Source organism: Sturnira hondurensis, unplaced genomic scaffold (assembly GCF_014824575.4).
Source record: "Sturnira hondurensis isolate 20B ecotype Veracruz unplaced genomic scaffold, ASM1482457v3 Scaffold0007217, whole genome shotgun sequence".
NCBI classification, from domain to species: Eukaryota; Metazoa; Chordata; class Mammalia; order Chiroptera; family Phyllostomidae; genus Sturnira; species Sturnira hondurensis.
In genome coordinates, this window is record NW_028079848.1 from 3,007,639 (window position 1) to 3,034,863 (window position 27,225).

Sequence of the window (27,225 nt, forward strand, 5' to 3'; positions counted from 1 at the left end):
AGGTCGTCTCCAGGGACAGGCCTGCATGATCACCGTCCTTCCCATGATGGCTGAGCTGCCATCCAAGCGGACGTCTTCAGGAACTAGAGGCATTGCACACGTTTGCTCAATGCCGTGGACACTGAGCGAGTGACCTTGCAGAGTAACTCGAGCAGAGGTTACGGAATCTGAGTGATTCCTCGGCTCATCCTCCCGAAGCTGCAACGGCTGGGCCTCGCTCGCTCGTTCCTCCTCTGTGACTGACGAGGCAGAGCCTGCACCGGAATGTTTAATGTCTCGTTCGTGTTAATTGGAGTGTGCATAACTTAACGCGAGCAGGAAGAATAAATAACTGCTGTTCTTTATTCTGCGGTGGCTCCAGAGCAGGGAGGTGCCAGGGAAACGAAGCAGAGGCTGCGTTTCTGAGAAGATCAAATACTGGAAGGTAACCAGCAGATCGCCAAGGGGAATGCACTTAACAAGGAAAACATTTCCGAAAGGGACGGTGCTGGAGGGAATAACCACAGCGCAGAGGCAGCCAAGGGAAGCTGCCGGCCTCCTGTCTGCCTGGACGTGGAACCCGGCCACACGCTCTGGGTTGCGTGTGCGTTTCTGCAGCCCTGTGGGCAAACTCAGCACTGGATGCGGAGTGACTAATTCAGATGCCACTGGCTAGGCGGCATCGCGTTATGACAGGGCTTTGTTGTGACCGGAGGCATCAAAAGGGCAGCGTTTTGAAATGAAAGCTCAGATTCTGCGGGTGCACTGTCCAGTTTAGAAACTGACATTGGTACTTACCTATTCTGTGAGCTTTGGCAGCGTTCCTTAATCTTTTTTTTTAAGATTTTATTTATTTATCTTTAGAGAGGAAGAGAAGGAGAGAAATATCAATGTATGGTTGCCTCTTGTAAGTCCCCTGCTGGGAACTGGCCTGCAACCCAGGGATGTGCCCTGCCTGGGAATCGAACCACGATCGTGTGGTTCACAGGCCCGCTCTCAATCCACTGAGCTACAGAGTTCCTTAATCTTCATGTGCCTCAGTTTCCTCATATCTAAAACGTGGGTCATGATATGAGTTGTCCATACAGAATCGTTTCGAGAATTCAGTGAATTACTATATTAAAAAAATCACTTATGTGTCATGCGTTGGGAGCAATGCCTATGATATAGGTAAGCAATAAATGTTAAATTAGTTTTCCTGTCCTATAAGAAACATTTTCTTTTCTCTTTGGAGAACTCAAACATGGTCATTTTCAGTGGTTCTTGGGGACATGTCCCTTTGTATACACACCTGCTGAAATACCAGCATCCTTCAGTTCTCCGGGAATAATGACATGGCCAGGACTTCTTGAAGATAAGAAATCCTTTATCCATGCCGAGCTGTTGTGTTTGTCAAATCGTTGCTGCTTCCTCTCTATTCATAAACCTCCTCCTTCCCACTGAAGGGCGGATTGAAAAGTCACTTTGGTGTCGTTTTGACATCGTCACGGCACAGACACACACCTAGTTCATCAGTGTGCCACCTGCTCTCTGGGGGACCTTCTGATGACAGGTGGGGGGCTGCCAGTCCCCTCGTCTTTCGTATCCCACTCACAGTGGCCTCGCTTTTCCTGCTGTGCAGCACATATAACGCGCCAGCGTTTCATACTTGATTCTGATTTAAGCTTTATTCTTTCCTTCATGTAAGATGTGAAGTTTGAAAAATTTGACAAGCATAGAATAAGTGAGCCTAGCTTAACCTGAGTAGCTAATGTTTGCTGGGCATTCACTGTGGGCCAGATCTTAATGCTGTATGAACGTACGTAGCTGTAGGCAGACAGATACAGGTAGTTACATAGAGAGATCAGTGTTATCAGAGAGATTTAGGGAATGTATCCATTAGGAGATATGCCTATACATACATAATATATTTTATATTATTACCCAATTTCTGTTTACATATAATCTTTATGTACAGATTTTAAATACATGTGTGTGTATATAGGTTTTGTGTGTGTGTGTATGTATAGATGTATGATTTATTCGGAGGCATTAGCTCACGCAACTGTGAGAGCCGGCCGGCCTGAACCTGCCTTTCGGGCCTGCAGACAGACAGAGTCCCCTCTTCCGGGGGGAACCTCCGCTGCGAGGCCTCCCAGATGTGGAGGTGGTCTCCTTTGCTTACAGTCAGCTGCTGCAGGCACTGCCCACATCTGCGAAGTGTCTCCACGGCACGCCTGGGTCAGTGTTTGGTCAGGGGAGGTGGTGCTCTAGCCTGGCCATGTACACACGAACTGACGCCACGGGAACTTACACGGGTCACAGAGCAGGTCATGGCGGGGCGGGGGAGACTCTCCAACGCCAGCCGGATGGTGAAGGCCCTGCTCCTAATCATCAGCAGCCTCTTCGACCAGCTCCATCACTCAGCTGTGGAGTGTGCAAGGTGAGCTTCACACGCACAGTCCTAGGGCCTGAGGGACGACCCGTCGCCAGGTGGGGGAGAAGGGCTCCCGGCCCTCGGGATCTGAGTGTGCTTGACCTGGGGTGGGGCTCCCCGGGCTGCAGGGACACGCCAATCACAGGGGTGCGTCCCCCTACTGGCCCGTCTCCCCTCTCCTGAAGCCAACCTGTCAAGGCCACAACGTCCAGCCAGTCCAGCCGGTGCCCTAAGCACTCCCAGGGAGGACGAGGCCTGGGAAATGTCACGTTCATTGCCATGGTGAATGCAGGGAAGCTCAGGAAACCGAGGGCCCTGGGAGAGGCTTGGTCTGGGCGAAAAGTGGAATCTGCGTTTTACCCGAGCGTCTCTCTTGTGACACGGCCCCTGCAGAAGCGAGAGCCCTCTCTGCGGTCTGGTGGGGGGCGTGGTGACAATGCCTGTGTTTCTCCATCAGCCATCGTAGCAAGGTCTGCAGCGTGGGCACCGGGTGCCACCCCCTCTCTGCGGGGGCACTGGCGACAAAGGGGAGCTCCGTCACAGGGCAGCGAAGGCAGGACGCCAGATTTCACTGCCCGCCGTGGTGGACCTCCTGTCTGCCACTTACATTCTCCAGGGCTTGTTTTTAGTCCGTTTTAAAGGCTTTGGCTTATGCTGTCACCTCGAGACTGCACGGCACCTCAGGTTGGCGTTCTGGTTTGTTTATGGTGTTTTAACAGGAAAAGGAAGCTACTGGGCAAAGCAAATGCTATTTCACAGTAACATGAGAAGGGAGACAAGTCCTCGTTCAAATCTTAATTCGTAGTGCAGCGTACGCGAACGCTGGTTTCACTAACCAAGTGTAGCTTAAACGGCAGTAACTTTTTTTTTAAATAGTTGTCCAGAAACTTCGTCATTAGAGTTTTCAAGTACATGTTCAGGTATTTTTGTGTAACCGTAACCACCGCTGTCCCAGGCTTTCTAAAAGATTTATATAAGTAACCACACATTTATGTCACAGTTTCCATGTTACAAATACACCTACAGAATATCCCTCTCGATCAGAAAGTGAAGAAGTAGTCTTAGCCCCAGTTCGTGTACAGAGAAGCCATGGCAAAGGCGAGTCCAATGACTTGCCTAACCTTCCTAGATAATTAAGATAATTTAAAAACCAAGGGATCTTAAAATAATCTGTAAGGAAAGGGCGAACCTTGTGAGGAGAGGAGATGAAGGCGTGCAGGACAGAGAACAACTTGTTGACTGATGTGAAGGGGACACCAAAGGTTTGCTGCTGGTCACACTCAATCCAGAACCTCCGGCTGCCTTCAGAGCAGGTCCCGCGCCTGCCTTCCCAGTGGGACAGCGTCATCCCCGCGCTTCTTCCTCTGTGCTCCCCCGGCCACTGCCGGTCACCCTCCATTTCAGTGTAAAATGCCTCCCTGCAAGAAGCCCGGGCTGGTATAGCTCAGTGGATTGAGCACAGGCCTGCGAACCAGACATTCGTGGTTCGATTCCCAGTCAGGGCACGTGCCTGGGTTGCAGGCCAGTTCCCGGCAGGGGACTCACAAGAGGCAACCATACATTGCTATTTCTCTCCCTCTCTCCTTCCCTTCCCCTCTAAAGAAAAATAAATAAAATTTTTAAAAAAATGCCTCCCTGCAAGGACCCACTGCTGGGGTGGAAGGAGTTTTGGACAGTAAATAAAACCAAACTAGAAATGTCCCCCCGTCCTTACAGAACTAAGATGAATGAATTCTTCCTTTTCCTGTAGAGAGGCAACTGCTACCCGACTTGCTCTGTTTATACTTGGGGGAAAAAATTCAGCTTGCTCTTCATTTTCTTTTTAAAATCCTCACAATTATTTCCTAATTACATAATTGTTACGTGCATGTTGTAGAAAATTAGGAAAATGGGGACATAATAAAAAATAAAATACCGACTATATGACCCCCCCCACCAGAAGGGATCCCCGTTCAGATTATATAATTGACGTATTTTGTTTTGTGCAACTTGACTCACACTAGACAGAGCTTCGTCTCCCGGGAGTTCGTTTAGCACTATATTTGGACTGAAATCCCACACCGCACTTCTCAGATGTTTGTTTCCATGGCTCCATTTTGTTCGGTTGTCTTTTTAAAAATGATACTGATGTATTCATTCCGTTGGCATTGTGATAGTCTTCCATCCTGTTTTTTCTGTGTTTCTTTTTTTTTAATTTTTGCATTAACCGTTTTGTGCATATTAAACCTTTATTTGCATGTCTTACTGCATAGGACAGATTCAAAATTGTTTTCTAGAAATTGAGCGCAAAGCTGCCTGTCTGTCAAAGCGTGACGGGCCCGCCTCCACCCTCGCCGTGCGGTCTGATTTCCGTACATCCTTGCTATGGTAGAGGAGGGAAATCGGGTCTCACTGTCTTCATTCGCAGTTCTTAAATTAGTAGCGTAATTTAAGATTTCTGGTGCTTCTAAGGTATTTATATTTTTTCTTATGCCAATTTTTGTCATTCTGTTCGTGCCTCTATTAAAAAGCTGATGTTTCCTCATGGAACTGAAAACTTCTTTATGTAGTAAAGACATTTCGTTTGCTAAACTATTCTGGTGAATTCCATTTTCCTTTTAATTTGTTTGCAATATGTTTTAAATGTAGAATAGCTGAGTTTTTGTGCTGAAATGTATTTTCTCCTTGACTCTTTTTGGTCTTGTTTATTATGATCTCCCTTTATTCAGGAACTAGTCAAATATATATCCATAACTTATTTCAGATTTTGTGATGAGTTTTCTTTATTTAACATGTAAATATGCCAGTAGTCTATTTTTTTCTACCATGAGCAGAGAATATTAGTGACTTTCCTTCAATACTGTATGTACGCGTGTGTGTCGTGTTTCTGAGTATGCATGTGGAACCCAAAGAAAACCAGAATTATCTGCTGGAGGGCGGGCCCCTGTGGTACAGACTGCCCCCACTAGGTGAGTGTCCTAGGAGCCATCGGGGTCAGCGGACCGACCGATGTTGTGAGAGGCTGTGTTCCGTTTCACTGATTTTTTGTTGTTGTTGCGGTCGAAGATTCTTTTATTTACCCATTGCGTGATGGGTGATTTCTGAGCACACCGCCCACACCATACTGAGCGTCCAGCCACTTTTGACCAAAAATGGCATGACCCCTGTGCTCCACCTCCCTACTCACCCCATCTCAGCCCGGCAACATTTTTTTGCCTCCCGGACGAAAAAGTCCTCAAAGGGAAACATTTTGCTGATAGCAAAACCCAGCAGAAACACTAAATGACATCGAAATCGAGGAGTTCAAAAACTGAGCAGTGGAAAAAATGTTTCAATAGGTCTGTTGCAGCGGGTAGAGGGGACTTGGAAGGTGGCTGAAGTTTAAACGTGTAAGAACAAATGCACAAATGTTTGTAACTAAATTCCGTTGGGGGGATCGCTCCCCACACGTACGCACGAACGTGGGCTTCATGGTGTGGGCAAAGGCACACTCTGCGGTCTCTTACACTGCCGTGTCTCCCATGCCTGCTCTCGTGTTGATTTGCTCACAGACTTTTTCCCCTCTAAGAACCGCATTATTTTAATAATTGCAGCTTTCTGTCGTTTTAAATATCCAACAGGAACTGTTTCTCCTCCTGATAATGACACTTGTATGCATTCTCGTTACTCAGGCCTGCCAGAAGCCAACAAAGACCCCATCTTCGAAGGCCTGACGCGGGAGCAGGGCTTTTACACGTCCAAAGACTTCTTGCCGCTCGTGGCCAAGGCCAGCAAAGCAGGTACAGCGCCCTGCCTTCTGTTCTTATGCTGCCTGTGTTGTTGCCTGTGCCGTGAATTTACGTGAAGTCCGGGCCGGTGGGGCGTCGTTCAGCTCGATCCCTTTTAGCACACGGGTACCGGGAAGAAGCAGTGAGCCCAGCGCCCCAGCTGGCCAGCCCGTGAAGCTCCGCCGCGTGCCCACTTCACTGTCCTGGGGCAGGTCCGAGCCGCATCGCGTGCAACAGCTGCCAAGTTCAGGTCGTGGGCAAACGGGGGGAGATGTTCTCAGAAGGACTTGCAGGGTCTTCAGTTTGGGGGCTGTTGTACTTGCTGTTTTCTTTGGAAGTTGGGCAAACGATCGTCTGATTGGTGTCCAAGCAGGCAGACAGGCCGTCTCTCCCAGAACAGTGAGCGTACGGAGTCACGGTAAAACACGGTGACAGACCCCCCGTGTGCAGCCCCTGAGTAATGTCATTTCACGGGCCCAGGGACACCTGGAGCTAATGCTGTCCCATGTCTGGACCGGAGTGAGGTTTTAGTGATAGAGTAGCTGTCGTATTTCCCCAAAACCAGACCATCTAACTCCTTTGGACACGTTTTTACCTTCTATTCTGACAGCTCATGACATGCACGGAAGATCAGGTTTGGTGTTCGCCCACCACTGAAGCACTTTCTCTAGCAGATCCTCCTGTAGAAATTCACAGCCAAAGGTGTGCACCCCTTCCCCCTTCCACCTCGAGAACAGGCTGTGTGTGCACCGGCAATCCTCCCTAAGGAGGGCATGGCACACGGAACACATGTGTGAAGGCTTCCTGCAGAGTACACAGGGCAGTTACAGGCCTGCGCCAGCCGTGAGGCCACTCCACAAATCACGGTGATTCACCTCACCAACAGCTTCATTCAGTCTGGTCCCCGCCGCTCAGCACAGGGAGAGCACCCACACTTTACTTTTTTAGGCGGATTTTTATGCAGACATCGAATCTTGATAGAGGCGCTCTAGGGAGACGCACATGTAGGAGTCGTTTTTTCCTTTAACACTCACTTTACCAACAAATGGACGAACAAAACCTACAGAGAAAAGCGGTAAGTGGGAGAAAGTTTTAACTATTTAAAAAAAGAGTTCTCTGAAATTGCTCCATTACATCAAGAACACTTATTCAGCACGCTAGTGTCGGTTTTCAAAGCTGACTGAGTGTGACAGATTGCGGGGCTCTGTGTGTTAGACGTTTCCCATCATAAGAGCTAAATAACGTACTTTCATGAAATGCCGTGAACCACTGACCCAGATCAGAAGGATCACTGCTTTTTCCTCTAATTAGGAGAAAATGAGTGACGCCGGGTTAAAAACGCACACCACCCCCTTGCCAGAGAGAATGTGAGTGGATTGATTCCGTTGGGTCGCGACCGCAACGCCGCAGAGTGTGCCGGAACGGTCCTTGGAGAAGGGAGGAAGATGGGAAAGGCAGGGACTGTGAGTCCCGGGTTCGAGCAGAGTTCTAAACACAGGCGAAGCAGAAGTCTAGGGGGGAGAATAACTGGGGAGTGACGGCCGCCCTGCACGCCGCGGCCCCGCGTGGCTGCACGTGCCCATGTCTTGTGGGCTGTCACACAGACCTGGTCTCTCTCCCTGACCGCGGGGTCTCCTTTCATCCTTCAGGAATGTGCACCTGTCACTCTCCACTGCCCTCCATACGGGGAACCGTGATCGTCCTCGGGGCCGGAGACACCGCCTTCGACTGCGCCACGTCCGCGCTGCGCTGCGGTGCCCGCCGGGTCTTCGTGGTCTTCAGGAAAGGCTTTGTGAACATCAGAGCTGTCCCAGAGGAGGTAAAGCGGCACCCCCCCTCCTCCCCCCGAGGGGGCAGGTCTGCGGGGAAGTGGGGAGGACACTGGTGTGCGGGCTCCTCGCCTCGGTGCTTGGAACACTCTCACGGTTGTGGAACGCACACCGGAGCAATTCTGGGCTGGCCCTTGTTGTCCTTCTAGTCCAAAGTGCACGCACGCTTCTGTGACCCCGATTCGGACGCAATGGGGAATTCGTCTTCGTCAGCCTATGAGGGCCTCCACTCTCCGTGTGACGGTGCTCTCCACAAAACGCGTGGGCATCAGGAGGGGGTGGAATGAGAGACCTCTGAACATTTTGGGCAGCCAGGCTCACGAGCTCCGTGCAAAGGCCGAGAGCTGGGTCACGCTGCCGATTCATTGTGCGGGGAAGACCGCATGGCAAAGAGATGGCCATTTATTTTTTTAAACAACTCTAATGTGACCATTATTTAGAATGCATGATTAGCTAACCTGCTAAAAATGACCAGGTTAAAAGCATTTCATTCTCCCCAGCAGCTGGGCGCCGCTCTTGAGTGAGGTGTGAGCTGGGCGCATGTACTACTGACTTCTCAACCTTTCATGCTCTTAGAGAGAATGCCTCACAGAGGATATGAGTCCTGAGAACAAGAACCAAATGTGTCTGTAGAAAGGCGCATGGCTCCTTTTATCCAGATCAGCATTATGCATTCGGTTTGCTCCCGAATGCCTGCTCCTATTCGCAGTCTCTGTGCTGGGCAAGAACTGTAGTCAGAGGGTAACCTGTCACTTGTAGGACAGTCACAGTAGAGCCTCATTTTGCTGACCCGTCAGTCCGTGCTGGTCCATGGCTGAGTGGCAAATGTCTGCTTTGTGGGCTGGACTTCGCTCCGCCCAGTCCCCCCTCAGGCTGCTCCCCGCAGCCCAGGCGGTGAGGGCGTAGAACCCACAGTCTTTTCGCTGGAGCTGTGAGCGCCTGCCGGTGCCGTCTCCCCGTGGCACGTAAGCGGGAGAACGGCCTTGCCGGAGTTCAGCGAGCTGCCCCGGATGAAAGAAGACATGAGCCGACTTCGCTCCTCTGTGTGGCTGTAGCCAGTACCTATGTGCTGGAGAAGTAAGGTGTGAACTGAACATTTTCAACCTCTTTCTTATTCCAATGTCAGAGAAGTTTTCATTGCACAAGCCGACACCTGTGAGTGGGAAGGACCGTGACTCTGAGTAGCACTGTCACCTCATAGCACAGCCACCTCCCAGCGGCCAGGGCAGCTAGGCACGAGTGGTGTCCCTTTGTCTGCCTGAAGTAGAACACATATAAAAAGGAGACACCAGATAGTGACTCAGGAGGGGAGGGGTAGGACTCCATTGCCTGTTCTGTCAGCCTTCATTTACAGTGTCTCTCCTGCACCAGGCATCGGACGGGTGCTTGTCCCTAGCGAGGGGAGACACGTCATAACCCAACAAATAACTTGTCACTTAAGTGGCATGACACGGGTTGCTGTGAGGAAAAGCTAATGAACATAAAGCACGAGGAGGGCGTGTGTGTGGAGAGGGGTGGGGGAGAGGGCGTAGCGTTTGCCTTTTCCAACAGAACGGCCCGGGTGCCCCCTAAGGAGATGACAGGTGGGCCAGAGGTGACGATGTTGAGGGAGGGTGGACACCCCGGAGAAAGACGCCCCAGGCCAAGGCAAGTACGTAGACAAAGGCTCTGGGACTCCTGGGATAGAAACGGTGTGTCGGTGCGGCTGGACCCGAGTGAGCGTGGGCAGCGTGTGGCAGAGAGGCCAGGCGAGTGAGCGTGGCAGTGCCGACACTTGGGAGACCTGGTGGGGAGCAGGTTCCACCACATGTGTCCACGTCAGGACAGGAGACCGTGCCCCAGGACAAACTGTGGACTGGTGCGAAGACTCTGCTGTCGGGCCCACTTCCTCTGTGTCCCCCCGTCCCCGCTGTGCATTCCACCCCCCGTGCACGCGCACCACACCCACACCTGGTTTAGAGTGGGCGGGGTTAAGAAACAGGGACATTCAGGATTTTCTTGGGTGTGTGTGTTGTTTCACGGGCTGGGGTTCTTGGGTGCAGTTTGGAAGTAGTGAGATTTGTCTGCTGGGACAGGCCTGGTGGTCAGGCACGTCCTCATGGGGAAGGACGTCCAAGTCTGCCGTCTGGTCAGGTGGATTTGGGGACAGGGACTCGCAGAACACGTCCCGTTCCCTCATCCTTTGCTGGCGACCAGGAGTCACCACAAAGGCCAGTTACAGTTGACCTGGAACTGTCTGGGACCCTGTACACAGCAGGATGTAACAAAGAACACGCATGGGATCCCCACGTGTTTTAATTGTTTGATTGACAAAGAGAGGGCCGCCGGTAGACCCGCCCAGCAGGGGCAGCCACACCCCTTTCCGCAGTGCAGAAGTCCTGAGCTTCCCTTCTCAGCAGAACCCTGCAAAGGGGCTTTACAGATATAGCTCGCCAGTCCTGGTTCTGATCCAAGGGCCTGAGAATGTGCATTTTTAACAAGCTGCCCAGTGATGCTGAGGCTGCGGATCCCCTGATTTCAGGGATGGTGCATGCGGCTCCCAGCTGTCCCATCAGAGGCTGCAGCCCTGGGCTGTTGGGGCAGGGCTCCATCTTCCTTAGGAAAAGCGTGCATGTGCATTGCAGGAGGGTGGTCCTATGGGCCTGGGTGCGGCGGAGGCCTCTCAGCATCCCCACGCAGTTCTGATCCCGGATGTCCTCCCGGCTCCCTTGCGGCCTCACGCACTGGCTCAGCAGGACGCTGACAGGCTCCCACTCTTGCGCTCGGGCCCTCGGGGAGGCGCTTACCGGGAAGATGAGGGGAAATCTGTTAATGATTCCCCCCTGTTCTCTCTGCAAGCTGAAATAGGCGAGATTAAGTTTCACAGGGTGACAGAATCCTCCCGAATGCGGGTATTAAAAGCTGCCGACACATCAGACAGAGCTCCGGGCAGAGCTCCGGGCGGTCGGGATTCCCTGGAAAGAGGCCTGGAGGTCAGGGCATGCCAGCCCTGCATGGTGTGTCAGCCTGGAGGCAGGCGGAGAGGGACCCTGTGGTTCTTATGAATTATTCCCGAGAAGAATGTGGGACAAAACTGCCTTAATCGTGCAGCCCCACACACGCAGGGCATCGTAGGAATCTGCCGTTCACGTATCCGCTCCCCCAGTAGCAGCAACAGAAGGCAGGTCCTCAGTGCTGTGTAACCAGATGGGCTTCCACTCCACTCCCTGCGCCCTGGCCTCCCCTCTGCTGGCTGACACAGCGACTGATTTAACTTGGGGGTGCCCGCTCCCACGCAGCGTCTTGTTCAGAGGCCCACTGTCCTGCCCATCGGTGCTACTTGGTTGGTTTTAGCAATAGCACTAGTGGGCAGATTGTCTGGTCTGTTCGTCAGAAATATCCGCACACGTGGAGGCCACTCTGAAATAGGGCTCACACGTCTCTGCGTGAAGCCTGCGCCTTCTGGTCCACTCTTCCGGGACCACACCCAGGACGATCCTGACTGTGGCCTCCCACACATTTTCGGTGTCAGGTGACCACATTGGGGCTACATTCATCTTTTCCTTCTCGGCATCATGCTGGCCAAACCTGCATTTTCCTACCACTCTTGGGTGCTTTTCAGTTTTTATGTAATTCTAAGGAATATGAACCTGGGACTGTTTTCAGCCAGTGATCTAAGCTGGCAAATTTAATTTTACTCATCATAGTTCCTCCCACCTTGGACACCTGCGTGTCATCGGATTTGGGGTTCTTCAGGGAAAGTGACGATGGAGACCGGTCACCGTGATCTGCACCTCAAAGACACCTGCCAACAGACACACGCGTGGCCCCCAGGCGCATGGTAGTGAGGGACTCCCTGGTGCTGAGAGGGGGTCCACCCGCGGTACTTTGTGACGACACGGGAGCGGTGCTGCAAGGGTCTGCGCGTGTTCACACGTTGGAAAAGGGAAAGCCCAGCGTTGTGTGTGCAGGGAGCATGGGAGTGGAGCAGAATGAACTACAAGCTGGCGCGCTCAGTGCTGGGTGATACTCTCTAGTCCTGAGTCGGCCCATCTGGTAAAATCAGTGTCATGACTGTGTGCTTCTTAAAGTCCCTTCTGTTCTCTGAATTCTGTCCTTGGGACACTCAGGGAGGAACACATGACGGCCCCGGGCTCTGGGCAGGAAGGCCGTGTCCCCAGGGAGTGACTGCTGCTGGGTGCTGAGCGTGGGTCTCCTCGGCATCTGTGTCTGCGACGCTTGAGACCAGTCGAAGTTAGTGTGTCCCCAGCCCGGGGGTGAAGGAAAGCGTGCTGCCTTCCGGACACGGGTGTCAAGGAGGCTGTTGCCACATGGGATTATTCAGATGGTCGGTGGGAAAGTAAACAGGCCAGGAGCCCGCAAAAGCCCGTGTCCATCCAAGACTGTGTGTTTCAAGAGCTCAACTATTCCTGAAAGTTCTGGTGTGCTAGTACATTATGTTGGCCAGAACTGTCCGTACAACTTACCACTGTACACCTTTAAAGAGGCTTACCCATCATTTACATGTTACATAAAACATAGTGTACCTATATAATAAACACATCACACAATATATTTATATAGTAGTTATATAATATATTGACATACATTTTATAATGCATAACTTTTATATAATGACATTATATAATGCATCGGTGTAATTCAAATTCTATGATATTCACATGTATACACACATCTATACATGTATATGCATGCATGCATGTACATACATACCGATTTATCAACCATTTTAGATGGATAGCGAGTTATTATCAAGCCTTATTAAATAATGATGTGTTGTTATTGCTCTATTAACTTTAATGTGAAAGTTAGAAATCATTTTCTCATAAATAATACCCACCTCAGCTTTCCAATGCAGTCTTCTTGTCTTGTAAATGGAAAATATTAAAAAGTAACATGTATGTTTTTTAACTATACATGTTGGTCATGCATCCAGCTCAAAAGATTTTTAAAAAGTGAAAACACATGAATTTAAAAGCAGAATGGTCATTCTTCGTGAAAGTGGCGTTTTTTCCCCTTAAGAAGTTGAACTCATCCTTCCAGGTCTGCTGAGAAGGCCCTTCGGTCTTGGAAGGGCCCCTTGGTTCCCTCCCCGTGAGCCGCTTCCTCCGGGGTGGGGGTGGGGAGGCAGAGTGCTTCCTGTCGTGTGGGCCGTGCAGTCATCACTGCACACTCGTCTCCCCGGTGAACACGCAGGCCTTCCGGTGGGCCAGCTCGTTGACGGGGGTCCTAGACTCAAACACAGAACAGCGCTCATCCGAGGCAGCAGATCAGTGAGTAGAGAATAGGTTAGGGGCCCTGGCTGCTGTAGCTCAGGGGATTGAGCGTGGGCCTGCGAACCACACGATCGCGGTTCGATTCTCAGTCAGGGCACTGGGCCTGCGAACCACACGATCACGGTTCATTCCCATGCCTGGGTTGCAGGCCAGTTCCCAGCAGGGGACTCACAAGAGGCAACCATGCATTGATATTTCTCTCCTTCTCTCCTTCCCTCCCCCTCTATAGATAAATAAATAAAATCTTTAAAAAAAAAGAATAGGTTAGGGCCACCAAGAACCCCCTAGGAAGACTTTAAGTGAATATGAAATATTGAAAATATGTAATCTACACATACATACATTGTACACCTCAGCCTTACTTCCAATTGCTGTAAAATGAACCATTATTTTTAATGTACACGTTAAAAAAGTATCATTTAATCACATCACAATATCAACCTGACATTAAAAGTCGGTTGAAAAAGTTCATTGTTCCTGGTAGTCAGTGTTTTGTAAGGTGAGAATTTTTTAAAAGGAGAGCATATAACCAAGCATTATACAAAGAGTGGACGTTAATAAAAAGGGGTAAGAATTAGCATCGGCAGACTGCGTGAGAGGACGAGGACCCTGCTTTGCACAGAACGTGTATTAGGAGTCCTGTCCAGATTGCACAGGCTATAACCAAGCGCCAGTGTTGTGCAGACGGCCTTGTGAGATATTTCAACAGCGGAGAATGCTCGACTGCAGCAAGACCTAAGGTGGGTCATGAGAGCTCGTTAGGTTTAAGAAGATGTCTGTGTAAGTGAGTAGTGTTAGAAAACACTCTTCTCCTGTTAGGAAAGAGAATTGGTGATGCCTGTGCGAAGCCATGGCCGCCTCTGAGATACCCCATGCATTGCGTTTCCGGTTTCGGCAGCTCCATCCTGACTCAGCGACACAGGGCAGGGGCAGCTACACGTATCCAGTGTGAGTACGGCGCTCACGTGGAGAACTGGTCCTTTCTCTTTGAGATCTGTCAGTGGTAAAGGCTTAATGTGAAAACAAACCAAAAGCTCGCAGCACCTCTAACAGGTGCTCACATGCGGAACCTCATCTTGCAAGGCTGCAGCAGACCAGTTTGCCCGAGAAAGCAGTAATTGCATCACGAGCCTGCATCGTTCGTGGAGCAGTAAGTGTATATTCTGCGTTCCACCCCCGTGGGTCTGCCCAAACCACGAAGTCCAAAACACATTCAGAACTGGGAAGGGCACCGAGGAGGAGGAGGAGATCAGGGGTGGGTGGCAGAACCCTCTGCCTCTGTCGTTTTGCCCCTTCACTGCCTCTGTGTCTCAGGTAACCAGGAAGGTAGAGTGGGAAGTCAAACTCACCTGAGTTAGAGATAGAACCTTCATCAAGTTTTTGGAATAATCTCAAGGCCACCAGCACAGACACAGTGTCCAGTGTGCAGGTGATTTGTAGAGACACCACACAGCATTCCGGGTCCCATCTTGCCACCGAAAGGTGGGTGTTACCCCAAGGTCAGGGGCAGTCACAGTCACACGGCAGCTCCGTCACTTCGCACCAGGAAGCTGTGTGAGCCATGAAACACCTGCAGTTTACACTCAGAAGCTGCCTGACCCATGTGACGCCCTGGAGAGCCACGCCCATAAACCCATTTCCCGCTCTGTTAACCGTGGCAACCCTAGACTGACAGGCGTATCTTGCCTAAGCAGTCCATGGGGAAGGGCTCCCCCGTGTGCCGATGACGCTGACGTCTCAGCTTCCCAGCCACGGCCCACAAGGGCCTCGCTCTCGACATCAATGTGTTTACCCACCCACACCTTCCTCACCAGGGGGAGCGAACCTGCTCCACACCCGAACTTCCCAGAAAGGAGTTCCGTGCCTGAACTCACTCCTGTGCGTCCTCCAACCTTAGCCCACACCGTACCTTTCCCAGGCTGCCCTTGCCTGGCCCGCTCGGCTGCTGTTTGGACACCCTGGTGTGGGTCCCAGGATGCACTGTGGACGCCACCCCACTGCGTGGGCTTGCTGATGGGTCAGCCTCTACGAGAGTCTTGGAAGCAGGGATGATTTTGTTACCCATAGCGCCTAGCACCAGTTTTAGTAGTATTTAGTAAATGTCGAGCAAATTTGTGAATGAATGGGACTTGTGCCTTATGAGTGTTGGTGGAACATCTAATAATTGAACAGTATTGAAGGAAAATGTAGCATTTCCCAGGATGGCGACTGGCCAGAGCGGGCTACTGAACAACTTGTATGTGAAATACCATAGTTGAGATCCAGTCTATGTAGATGTGATAACTCGTGAGATGTCCGCTGGCAGAGGATAATCTTTGCAGAGAGTGTTGCCTCCTCGGACTGTTCCCTGGACTTCGGTGCATTCGAATTTAGCGTGGGCTGGCTTCGAGTCCTGCTCATCACAGTTTATAACCTGTGCCTGTTTTGCCTACACGCAGTCTACACGTGAACAGGCATCATGCTTTTAATTATAGTAAGTTAAGTTGTTTCAAAGTTTCCACAGTGTCATGCCTGTGATTTTAATCAGACCCAGATCATCGCATTGCATGAAGTTAGTCGTTAAAATGATGAGCGTTATTGCATGCGATAGCACTGTATCTGTCTTCCACTCAGCACAGACCAAGTAGTTCCTGTGAACGTGGAGGTAAAAGTCAAAGCCAAGGAGAGTTTTTTCCGCTTCCTCTTACGGTGTGAAGAGAAAGTAACACACTGATTTGCTGAACCTCGGAAATGGAGCCTGCTAGGTGCTTTTTCCTTTATTCCCTTGAGTTGTTATTGGTGGAGATGAGGGCAAGGGGTTTGTTTCTTTAATGCGCAGCTGACCTCATAGAGCACCAACGAAAAAATGTATGAGTGCCTGTGTCGTGAGCACCAGCATTCATGCGGCCAAACTTAGAGATGCGGATGAGCGATGACCACGGACGGATGGTAGTTGGGGAAAAGCACGGAGCAGACTCCGTGACTGCTCAGCACGGAACCGTGGAATAGTAAGACCCACTGCATGCAGTTCGACCACTGGTCAGGGGTCTGTCCTTTCCTCGTGGTGGCAGGACTGACCACCGACAAGGACACCACCGAGACAGGGTGCTCTGGTCAGGGACCCAGTCTTCTGTGTGACCAGGGCTCCCTGCTTTGGGAGCCACTGACTCTACCCAGGTGGTGCTAGTTGGCTGTCCTTTGGTTAATTCTAGTGTCCTTCTGGTTTTCCTACGGGTCACTCATCCTGGTAAAGAGAACGCCATCTCAGGGCTCCTTTCCACGTGCCAGCTGTTCTGATGGGCACGGTGAGGCTGATGTCCACGCGATGTCCTTCCGTGATGCCTATTGGCTGGAGTATAGTCTGACTGAGCAGCTGTCTGTCCAGACATTCGTTTGCTCATGTTCACTGTTTGTGGAGTATTTGAATGTCGCTTCTGGACACGGGGGTTAGGAAGTTAAATGAGCGATTCTTTCCAAACTGAAACAGTTTGGGGGAGCAGTTAGCAGTCTAAGGAATGCCTTTCCACATTCTGTTTTGGTTTTCCGCCTTTCTATCTTGAGATAATGTGCTCCCTGTCTCTAGGACCCACTTGATGGAGTAGTGCTCCTTGTTCTGATTCATCCTTCTCTGGATTCAGGGAGTCGCCATTAGCTCGTTCCCAATGTCGAATTCGTAAGTCCCTCACTCGACTCTTGTATTTCACGGTTTTATTGTGACCTCTAAATTTGCTTAGACCAAGAAGCTCGAACCTCCTGTTCCCACTGAGTGGACTTTTATCCAGCAAACTTGACCTTCAGTTTGCCTTTGACTAGACGCTTTTCCTATTCAGTCAGCCTTGTTTTGAGATTCAACCGTTAGCGCTACACAAAGTCTCATTCTCTCAAATACTCTAGAGTTGCTGTTACTGGGCAGAACGAACACTGCACGGGCTTCGTTCCCGCTGCTCCAGAGCCTCAGCTGAACTTTGTCGTCCTTAGGATGTCTCTGGTTTCTCTGAGCCCCGGGTAATCTTCTGTAGGAAGGAAATAATGCTTCTTCCTACACAGAGCTGGTGGTGAGGCCAGCGTGCATCCGCGTGCCCGAGTCTGGGCGAGACCAGCAAACCTAGTGTGTTCTCAGCCTTCTGAGTCACAACAGAGGAAAAGTGGGTTTGACACTAAGTCCTTCAAAAATAATCCATAGTTATCACAACATATGTTCTGTGTAAAGATTAAAATGGATTATATACAGAGCACTTGAAAGAATCCCTACTATGTAAGTATCATTGTTATTATCTTACTAGGCGTATTTCTTTAGTCTCAGTAGTGAAACTGAATTCCTCTGTCGCCCACGAACAACTGAAAAGATCTCTTACCTGACGTGTGACTTCAGTTACCTCGTATTTTAGTTTCCTAATATTTATTCTCTAAGATACATCTTATCATCTCAGTTCTTCAATCTATTATTGACACTTTCCAAAGAAACAGGTATGTCCAAATGAGATCTTCCTATCTTTAAAAAATTCTCCTTCTCGCGTGTAAAATGGGAACTCTAGCTACTTAAAGCAAAGTAGCGAGAAGCGGTGATTTGTGTCGGCTCCCCAGAGGTCCGACCTTGTGTGTTTGGAGAGCAGAGACCGTCTCTGAAACTGCGAAAGCAGACATTCAGGACGACCTCGTGGGGCCAGCACACGCAGCGCCTAGCCCTGCGTGGTGTGGACAGTGGGCACGGGTGCGAACTCCGTGCGGGGAGTCCTGGTGCCTGGGACAGCTCCGATGGGGCCTGAGGAGGTACTGAAACACGGTTTGGTCACGCTCATGACCGCTTCTGTGTTTTTGGCCCTCAGAAGTCCAAACTGTGGTAAGGATGCTGTTAATACATTTTCAGGCATTAGGTCATTGGTGATCTTTCTTTTATAGTTTTACAAGTTTTGATTCATTTAGAGTGTCCAATTTCTGTTTCAAAACTTGATGCTAAGTTTTCCAAAAAGCATAAGATTATCAACATGTAATAATGAATCGTGGAATCTAAGTGTTAATTCGCAGAAGTAACATGGGACAAAACACTGCCTAAGTGAGCCCGAGAGGGGCCCAAGGTGAGCAGCCTGGCCACGTTCTGGCCCTCCTTTGGGAAGAGGCGCACTGTGCGCACGCACCGGGTGCTGATTCAGTACGGCCACAGACGTCTGACGTTGCCAGTCCAGTTTGGGGTTACCGTTAGTCAGCATTCGGCATGACTTGACATTTTTGGAACAAAATAAACCAGCTCATGTTGATGAGCCGTGAGGAGCCGTGTTACATACGTGACAGAACTGTGACAGGGAGCTGTCTCGTGTACTGGAGCCACATGCATTTTGGAACTTGGATTATTCAGGGAATAGCAGTCTGCCTTCCAGAAGTTGGAGAGGGGTCCAGGACTCATCTGTGGTCCTTCCTGTTTTGTTCTTCTTTTCTCCCCACCCTTTGCTCTGCGACCGCCTTTCTGCCGGAATCCTGGTCCCGCCGCCACTGGGGGTCTGAGCAGTTGAGGAACGGGCCGTGGGAAGAGCATGGCACCTGCAAGTGCACGGCATCGATCTGCCCCTTCCAGAGGCTGGGTTCTGTGTTAGGGCCGCTGTGTGTCTGAATCGCCTCGGACAACACCCCGTGCCCCTTAATTAGGAACTGTCATCCCACTTTCCGTACAGGGACCCTGAGGGTCAAGGGGCTTCAGTGACTGCCCCAAACAAGCAGTAGGAGCCTTTGAAACCTGACTCAACCTCACGTCCCCCCGGTTCCCTGTCCACGCCCTGCGCAGTCAGAGAGCCACAGTTTCCTGCTGCCCACCCGCCACATCCTACGTGCCTGTTCTCTTCGAGACCCCCAATCCCCCACCTTATAGCGAAGGAGAAACGCTGTATACTGATCACTTGTGTAGCCCAGGTTGTAATCCTTTAGGGTCAGTATTTTTAAAATGTTGTTAACAACGCATAGACTGAACAGCTTCATGCTAATATGAATGATGACTAGTGTTACTCAATATTTTATATTAGCATATCCCTAGCGAGTGTTTTTAGAATTTTTTTCTTTACTTACAACATCTCCCGTCCCTGCAATCTTAATGCCACTGAGATACTATTTATCTGTTTATATACTATGACTCTTGGTGGGGGAGGGGACTGGCAGGTAAACAAACTGTTACATCTTTTTCTTCCCCGAGAATCAGTGTTTGCCCCTTTGTGAGTGACGTCACTCTTACTGAGAATGTGTAGCATAGACCAGCCAGGTTCAAGTCCGTTGGCTACAGTCAGAGTGAGAGAGTGGTTCACAAATGTCACCCCTGGGCCACCAGGAGAGCGTCATTAGAAATACGGTAGAAATGTGTATCTGTGGATCGCGCCCCGTCCACGGTCAGCAGCTCCGGGCTGGGCCACACAGGCTGCTCAGTGACCTGTCCCAGTGACCCTGGCGCACCGCAAAGCTGGGCACCACCGGCAACGGGTGGGTGCTGCGAGGCGGGTGCCCGTGTGATGACAGCGTCGAACAAGGGACGCTGCAGCTCAGTCTCCGTCCTGATGCAGCTGGGTCATTCCTGGTTTGGAGCCCCCGCACACGGGGCCTTCCCCGGGTCACTCTGTCTGACTGCGCCTCTACCCGTGGCCACAGGGCAGGGCAGAACGAGACCCAGCCCCCTCACGCTGCAGGGGGCGTTTTCACACGCTCAAACACGAGGAATTCTCAGCACACTGGTTAACGATGGCACTGACAAAGGTCTGAATTCCGGAAGAGAGTAGTAGGAAAATGAGCAAGTGAGCCAGTGTTCACGTTCTGGGCAGATACAGACCCCATTTGGACACGCAGACAGAAAGCAGGGCGTCCCACTGTACAGCAGAGTGAATTTTGTGACCCACGTGGAAGACGGACTCTTTCGGGGGGGCATGCTTTCTGTTCCCCAAAGTGTTCATTTGTATTTTTTTCACAAAAGAATAAATGTTATTTCTTGGGTCCCCAGGGTTCCCTTACTCTTTTGTCCTCCCTACGGGTCTGCACCCGGGACCCACAGCCCGGCCCGCCCACCTTACCCACCCTTGTCCAGCTGAGAGAGCCACACCTCAGTGGTGCCAAGTCCCGGGAGCTCCCACATGACAACTGCAACTCGGGACCCATCCACGCCTGTGATTTACAAAATGTAGACAGCATATAACTGGATCTCGGCTTCAGCGATAGAAAACATTTTATGTTGATTTAGGCATCCTATGCTTTAGACCGTAGAGTTTGAATGGAAGAAAAATCAGGTTTTTTGATCTGCTCTGTTTTGTTGTAGGTGGAGCTCGCTAAGGAGGAAAAGTGTGAATTTTTGCCTTTCCTGTCCCCGCGGAAGGTCATAGTCAAAGGCGGGAGAATCGTGGCCATGCAGTTTGTTCGGACAGAGCAGGACGAAGCCGGAAACTGGAGCGAAGACGAGGAGCAGACGGTGCGGCTGAAAGCGGACGTGGTGGTCAGCGCCTTTGGCTCAGTCCTGCGCGACCCTGCAGGTAGCGTGTGGGCCGCGGCACCGTGCACTGATGGTGTGCTATTTCAGGCAGCCTTCGTGGGGGGTACTCACACATGGATCCCCTTCTTCTGGTAGGGAATGCAAGCAGTCTTGGTTTAAAAGCTTTCGAAATGGTATTTAATGCCACTCGACAGGATTCTTTTTAAAGTGTGGGATTTTAAAAGAACATTAATCTTCCTTTTAAGCCGATAATCAAGGTACATATTCTGTTTTGTTAACACAGTTGCCTTGTTTCTCCAATAAGACTGGCTTTTTCTTGCATGAGACCCAGAGTCAGAAAATGGGACAGGTTGGTTTTTACAGCCGGTCCTCAATAATTGAGGCCAGTTTTAGGGGCTAATGAATAGGCGAGAAGAGAAGTTACAGTTAGTGCTCTCTCCATGTCCGGCCACCACTAGAAACATCAAATTAGGAAGTGTGAACTCCGGTCATTGCCTCCGGGTAGTGTCAGTCGGTATGCTAAGGAACAAACAAAGGACTTGATGACAAGACAAGGCGGTGTTTTGTGTGCCATTCCCCCTGGACGCTGAGTTGATCGGCGAAGAGCCTGGGTCTTGTGGTGGCGCACGGCGGTCTGGGCCCCCAGCGATGGGAGCGCAGATACCCAGGGGCCCGCATCTGGCAAGCCCTTTACCTTCTGGCTCCCACCGTTGAAATGACAGTCAACTGTTTTATTTACGAAAAGGAAAATAAAGCTATTTCTCTCAGTCGGAGGTTCATTAAGAACGCTAACAACAACAACAAAATCTAACTCAGATGTGCGCTGCCCATGACCTCCCGCCCTAGCCGAGGGGACATTGCTCTTTGTGTCGGAGATGCGAAGGCAGGCAGGCGTGCCGATGCGTGAAACCGATAAGTAAAACGTGTGACCAGGCCTCGGGGCACTTTATCTGCAAGCCATCAGGCCTCTCGGTGTCTGGAAACTTCCAGATGTTTAATGTCATCAAGATAAATGTTTTCAAATAGCTGGATGATGGCCTGAATTTGTCACTTTTCCTCTAGATGTCTGTGTGACAAGGAGACACAGTCACAGTGCGGCTTGTTTATTCATTAACTGGGCCCGGAAAGGAAAAAACAGCCGTGTGTAGATCGCATTCTGTCATCTAAAAAATCGTCCTGTTCTTCCTGCTCTGCGCACCAGCAAACAAACACTGAGCGGAAGTCGCCTCGTGTTTAACTAGCAATTCTGTTGACGGGTGGTCTCCCCAACGATCATTCAGCTTACCCACCTGAGTTTACGTTCCACAACTGACAGCTCTAATATTAAGAAAAATGTATCTTTTCCTAAGCAAACCTAAGTAAATGTGACTCAGAAAATCATAAAAAAAAAAAAACAGCTTTCGCCATCACGGGTGTGATTTTGCTAAGCTTGTGTCTGTGTGTGCGTGCACGCGCACGCGCATACATGAGAGCGAAAGATTTAACTTAGTGTTTAAAATACGAAGTAGAAGAAAAGGTGACCTCTTCCTTTTTATTTGACAAAGTAATCCCAGAATTTAAATGTGTGTATTTTGCCCTAGACCTTAGCTCTGTGTGTCTCCTCCCAGGTTTCAACTGCATAACACTAACCCATCCACATTCGAGATTTAGAGATGTCAAGGAACTAGGCCTTGCTTTGTTTTCCCTTCTTTTCCCTTCCTTTCCCTGTTCTTCTTTATCCCCTCGCTGCCTGGCTCGAAATAACAAGCTGCCTGGGAAAATGATTATTAAATAGAATCTCCTGCTTGTCCAGGGCCTGGCAGAGCTGCCCTGCACGTCGGCGGGAGCTGGGGCAGCGGGGATGAGAAATTGCGTTCTTGCCTCGGCCCCCAGCTAAATGTGTCCCCACTGGTTTTACATGCGTGGGGGAGCGGGAACCAGGATTTACCCCGATGGCATTGAAAGCCTTACAGTCATAATTGTACAGCCAGGAAACTCTGATGTGCACGCACATAACTGGTGTAGTGAGTCAGATGACAAGGGGCCAAGCCGCCCATTCGGGAACAAGGAGAGGACGCTGATGCTTCATCCCTCATCAGCCCCAAATCTGCCCTGTCAGGGTGGGACTCGTGGCGGATGCCTTGGTGAGAGCCACACACAATCCTCTGTAATTTAATTTCTTCATCTGTTAAACTTCTCACACGTTACCCTGCCTGTCCTGCCCTGTCCGCTCCCTTCCCACCTCACTGGCTCCAGTGACCTGCGGGGCAGCCTCTGTGACATCTTTTCAGGTCTTGTTCTCCTTCCTGTCTTTGACAATGTTAAACATTTCTTTCTGCCTGAAACGCTCTCCTCCAAGTCCCTTAACCTTTCGGAGCCCTGGCTTCGTCCCCTGTAAAAGAAGCAAAGGGGCACAGCAGCGCCTTCTCTCCCAGCCTCGCAGGGCTGCTGCGGGACCCAGTGAAACCCCGTGCTCCGGAGAGCAGTCTGCACACGCTGGTGCTGTGTGTACCGCTGTGTCGTCTGGCCTGTTCTTTCTCCAGGTCCATCACCGACTGCTTCTCATCCTCTCATGTAGCACTTCTCAGTACTTCCCCAAATTCAGAGTTGCCCTTTTTCTCGTCTGGTCTCTTCATTCCTTCAGCGCACCGATTGTCTCATTCATACGTTCATTCCTGGAGAAAATGTTTCATGAACAGCTCTTGTGAGCCAGGCAGGGGCTGGGACAGTTCCGTGTCTCAGGAGACAGCCCGCCCCATATGTGGCTGGTGCCCGTGAGAAACGTTTACCACATCTGTGCTGTGTCCTGGGAAGCTGGAGCGGAGAGGAGGCGTACTGCGTGTGCCCAAAGCTCACGGCCGGGGCTGGGAGGCAGACCTGCACACACACACACACACATCCTTGTTCTGCCACGGGGGGAGTGCATTTAGAGAGAGACTCGCAAAGCAGGGAGGGGTGACCCCTCAGCCCTAGAAGGGCCCTTCTCCCCATTACCATTGCCAATGCCACCACCACCACCGTAGTCCCAAAGGCCCAAATGTTACCCCACTATCTCCAGTCTTCCCTTCAGCAAATGCACTAACGTTACTCTATACTACGTAGGATAAAGGGCCCCCTCCTAGCACTTGGAGGCTTCAGCAAACGACTTTCCATACACCGTGCACCCAGCTTTGTTCTCCAGCNGGCTGGGACAGTTCCGTGTCTCAGGAGACAGCCCGCCCCGTATGTGGCCGGTGCCCGTGAGAAATGTTTACCACGTCTGCGCCGTGTCCTGGGAAGCTGGAGCGGAGAGGAGGCATACTGCGTGTGCCCAAAGCTCACGGCCGGGGCTGGGAGGCAGACCTGCATACACACACACACACATCCTTGTTCTGCCATGGGGGGGGGGGGTGCATTTAGAGAGAGACTCGCAAAGCAGGGAGGGGTGACCCCTCAGGCAGCCCTAGAAGGGCCCTTCTCCCCATTACCATTGCCAATGCCGCCACCACCACCGTAGTCCCAAAGGCCCAAATGTTACCCCACTATCTCCAGTCTTCCCTTCAGCAAATGCACTAACGTTACTCTATACTACGTAGGATAAAGGGCCCCCTCCTAGCACTTGGAGGCTTCAGCAAACGACTTTCCATACACCGTGCACCCAGCTTTGTTCTCCAGCGCATCCTGCGGAACTGCGCCTCCCGGTGTGGAGCACGGGGCGGCAGCCGAGCAGGCCCTGGGCAAACGCGTCCCGCAAACGTGTCCGGAAGATGTCAGGGCTTGAGGAACTCGACAGAGCACATGCAGAGTGGAGGGACAACTCATTGTCTCCACATTCCTTGATTATGGTGCTATTTTAAATGAAAATTTCTGTAGGGTCTTAGTTATACCCATGACATTTTTTTAAAGTAACCTAAATTTGGAAGTTTGAAGGAAATTGGGTTTTCACGCGGATGTACTGCATTTCTCTTGCAAGTCCCTTCCTGTGTGTGCTTCGTGAGGGAGGAGGTGAAGTGACCCTTTTACGGCATTGAACACTCAATATTGTCTGGTGTGTACATCTCCTGTCGTGAAAGTGTTACGCATCTCCACCTTATGGAAAAGATATACATATGAAATTCATAAAACCCATTTCTTAATCCTTGGGTTCAAGTTGCTAATAATTGCCCTGCCGCTGAAGCTGATGATAATTCTCAGTAACCACCATTACTTTGCCCCGTTCTCCTTTACTCCCGTCTCCTCTTCTGGGCAGTAGCAGAGAGAGTGGAAAGTGGGAAAAAGAGACCACACGTCCCCGTTTCTGTGCACGGAAGGTGGGTGTGCTCCTGGTGAACGTAATGTAACTGACCCCTGCATTCACTGGTGCCCCACATCCTGCAGACAGTGCGCCCCACTTCTCATTTGATTGAGACGATAAAGCCTTCGTCTCGTTTAATATCGTGCCTGCGGGAAACCTCTCCTCCATTCCCTCCACATGTGCGAGACTCCAGGTCACATTAAGTTGGGACTTTTATTGCTCCGGACTGACCTGAAGGCGGTCGGTAAATCATGCACGAGATACCTCTGCTAGGTGTTTCCCCTCCACAAACATTTCCCTTCCCTGGAAATGTAACCGTCTTTGTTTATTTTGAAAACATGCATTTTGTAGTGCAGGAAGTCTCTGCTCACCGCCAACATTCCATCTCTCTCTCCCCCCCCCACCCCCCCACCCCCGACGGCAGATTTAAGAGACAGCCGGCTTCTTTTCTCTCTCTCCTCTTGGCACCAAACTGCAGTTGCGAAGCGTGCCTGTCTTTCCTGTTAGTTTGGACTCAATGAGGGGACCGTGCGACCATTTCCCCTGCCCCCGAATAAATGAATTAAACGAGGTGGAAGAAGTGGAGGGCCAAGTTCAGACACTGTNTTCCCTCCACATGTGTGAGACTCCAGGTCACATTAAGTCGGGACTTTTATTGCTCCGGACTGACCTGAAGGCGGTCAGTAAATCACGCACGCGATACCTCTGCTAGGCGTTTCCCCTCCACAAACATTTCCCTTCCCTGGAAATGTAACCGCCTTTGTTTATTTTGAAAACATGCATTTTGTAGTGCAGGAAGTCTCTGCTCACCGCCAACATTCCATCTCTCTCTCTCTCCCCCCGGACGGCGGCAGATTTAAGAGACGGCCGGCTTCTTTTCTCTCTCTCCTCTTGGCACCAAACTGCAGTTGCGAAGCGTGCCTGTCTTTCCTGTTAGTTTGGACTCAATGAGGGGACCGTGCGACCATTTCCCCTGCCCCCGAATAAATGAATTAAACGAGGTGGAAGAAGTGGAGGGCCAAGTTCAGACACTGTCACCATCGGTCCGTGTTTTACTGTTGTATGAATTTTTTATGGGCAAATATTTGCACTCAAGTTCAAAGAACAGACGAACAAAAATGTTTCCTTAAAGGGCACAAAAATGTGCCCTTTATTGCCAGACAGGAGCACTTTTTGATTGATGACAAAAACATCAGGCTTTGTGATGATTAATAGGACTGAGAACGGATGCGATAGAATTGAAAACTGACATTCGTGGCTGCTGTGACCCACTGGATGTGTTGCGGGGACCCTTCGGGGCCTTTCTGCACTCGCAGGTCAGGGGGCTGGGAGGGACCTCAGAGATCACACTTGCCGGGCCCTGGTTGCACACACTTACCCCTGTTGTAACTTCTGATGGCCCGCTGTCCCAGGCCTAGAGCCCGGTTCTGGGGACAAAGTGGGGGAACGGCAAAGGCCACCTCACCTCCAGGAATGCAGCTCAACAGGGAGGCTTACGATGGCAATAAACGGTGCTGGGGAGGTTAGGGGCCCAGGCTGGGGGTTCGGGAGAAAGGCCCTGGGGGCAGTGGGCAACCAGCCGAAGTCTGGGTGCTGCCGAGGAGTTTCCAGGTGGGGCGGGGGCGGGGTCAGCGAGCCCCAGGAGCTGATGCAGCCGGCTCACCGCACACCACTCGAGGAAGCAGGCGTCTGACAGTCGCTGTAACAGCAAGATTTGAAGAGAAAAGCGCCTGTCTTTAGAAAGCTGTCACCAGCCTCCTTAGTTCATGCATGTTCTTATCTTTATAAATGAAGATACAAGTTCTCCATTTCGATTTCTAAAATTGAACTTTCGACTCGCGACTGCTACTATCCATCGTCTCGTTACGCATCCTGCAGTGAACATTTCCTCGCGTCCAGCTGTGTGACTGGCACCGTCAGGCATGAGGAACACGAGTCCTCCCCTTGGGGAGGCAGCAGTGGGGAAGTGGGCGGGTGGATGCCCACGTTGGGACGTCGTGTCTGCTCTGAGACCCCACTGGCACTGGATTTTAGGGCCGCAGTGGGAGTGTCTCCGGCAGAGGGAGCGTCGTGCCCAAGAGCATGAGGTGACGAATGCTTCACACGACAGACAACAGGGAAAAGTCTGTTCAGCTGGGCCAGATGCCGGGTGGTGGGGCAGAGGGGACAGGTTTGGGATAAAATGGCAAGAAAATTGCGTACAAATTGGTGTGGACCCGAGACACTTAGGTGCTAATCTGGGGTTTTGCATTTTATCCTCCAGGCATCCCAGCAACCAAGGGGGTTGTTTGAGTG

At 50.9% G+C, this 27,225-nt stretch overlaps 1 protein-coding gene and 1 long non-coding RNA gene across 2 annotated transcripts in view; one reads left to right on the top strand and one right to left on the bottom strand.

Annotated features, from left to right (window-relative positions):
- DPYD (dihydropyrimidine dehydrogenase) overlaps window positions 1–27,225 on the top strand; it is a 521,728-nt gene that overhangs the window by 225,306 nt on the left and 269,197 nt on the right. The window contains exons 9-11 of the mRNA XM_037051359.1: window positions 6,046–6,153; window positions 7,791–7,960; window positions 20,508–20,718. Coding sequence (XP_036907254.1) covers window positions 6,046–6,153; window positions 7,791–7,960; window positions 20,508–20,718 — 489 coding nt within the window. The remainder of the gene's footprint in view (window positions 1–6,045; window positions 6,154–7,790; window positions 7,961–20,507; window positions 20,719–27,225) is intronic.
- LOC118990650 (uncharacterized) lies at window positions 1,069–19,055 on the bottom strand. The gene is made up of 3 exons (XR_005067280.1): window positions 19,045–19,055; window positions 9,003–9,006; window positions 1,069–1,289 (listed from the first exon to the last, which is right to left on the bottom strand). It is a non-coding gene; the product is annotated as an uncharacterized LOC118990650 (long non-coding RNA).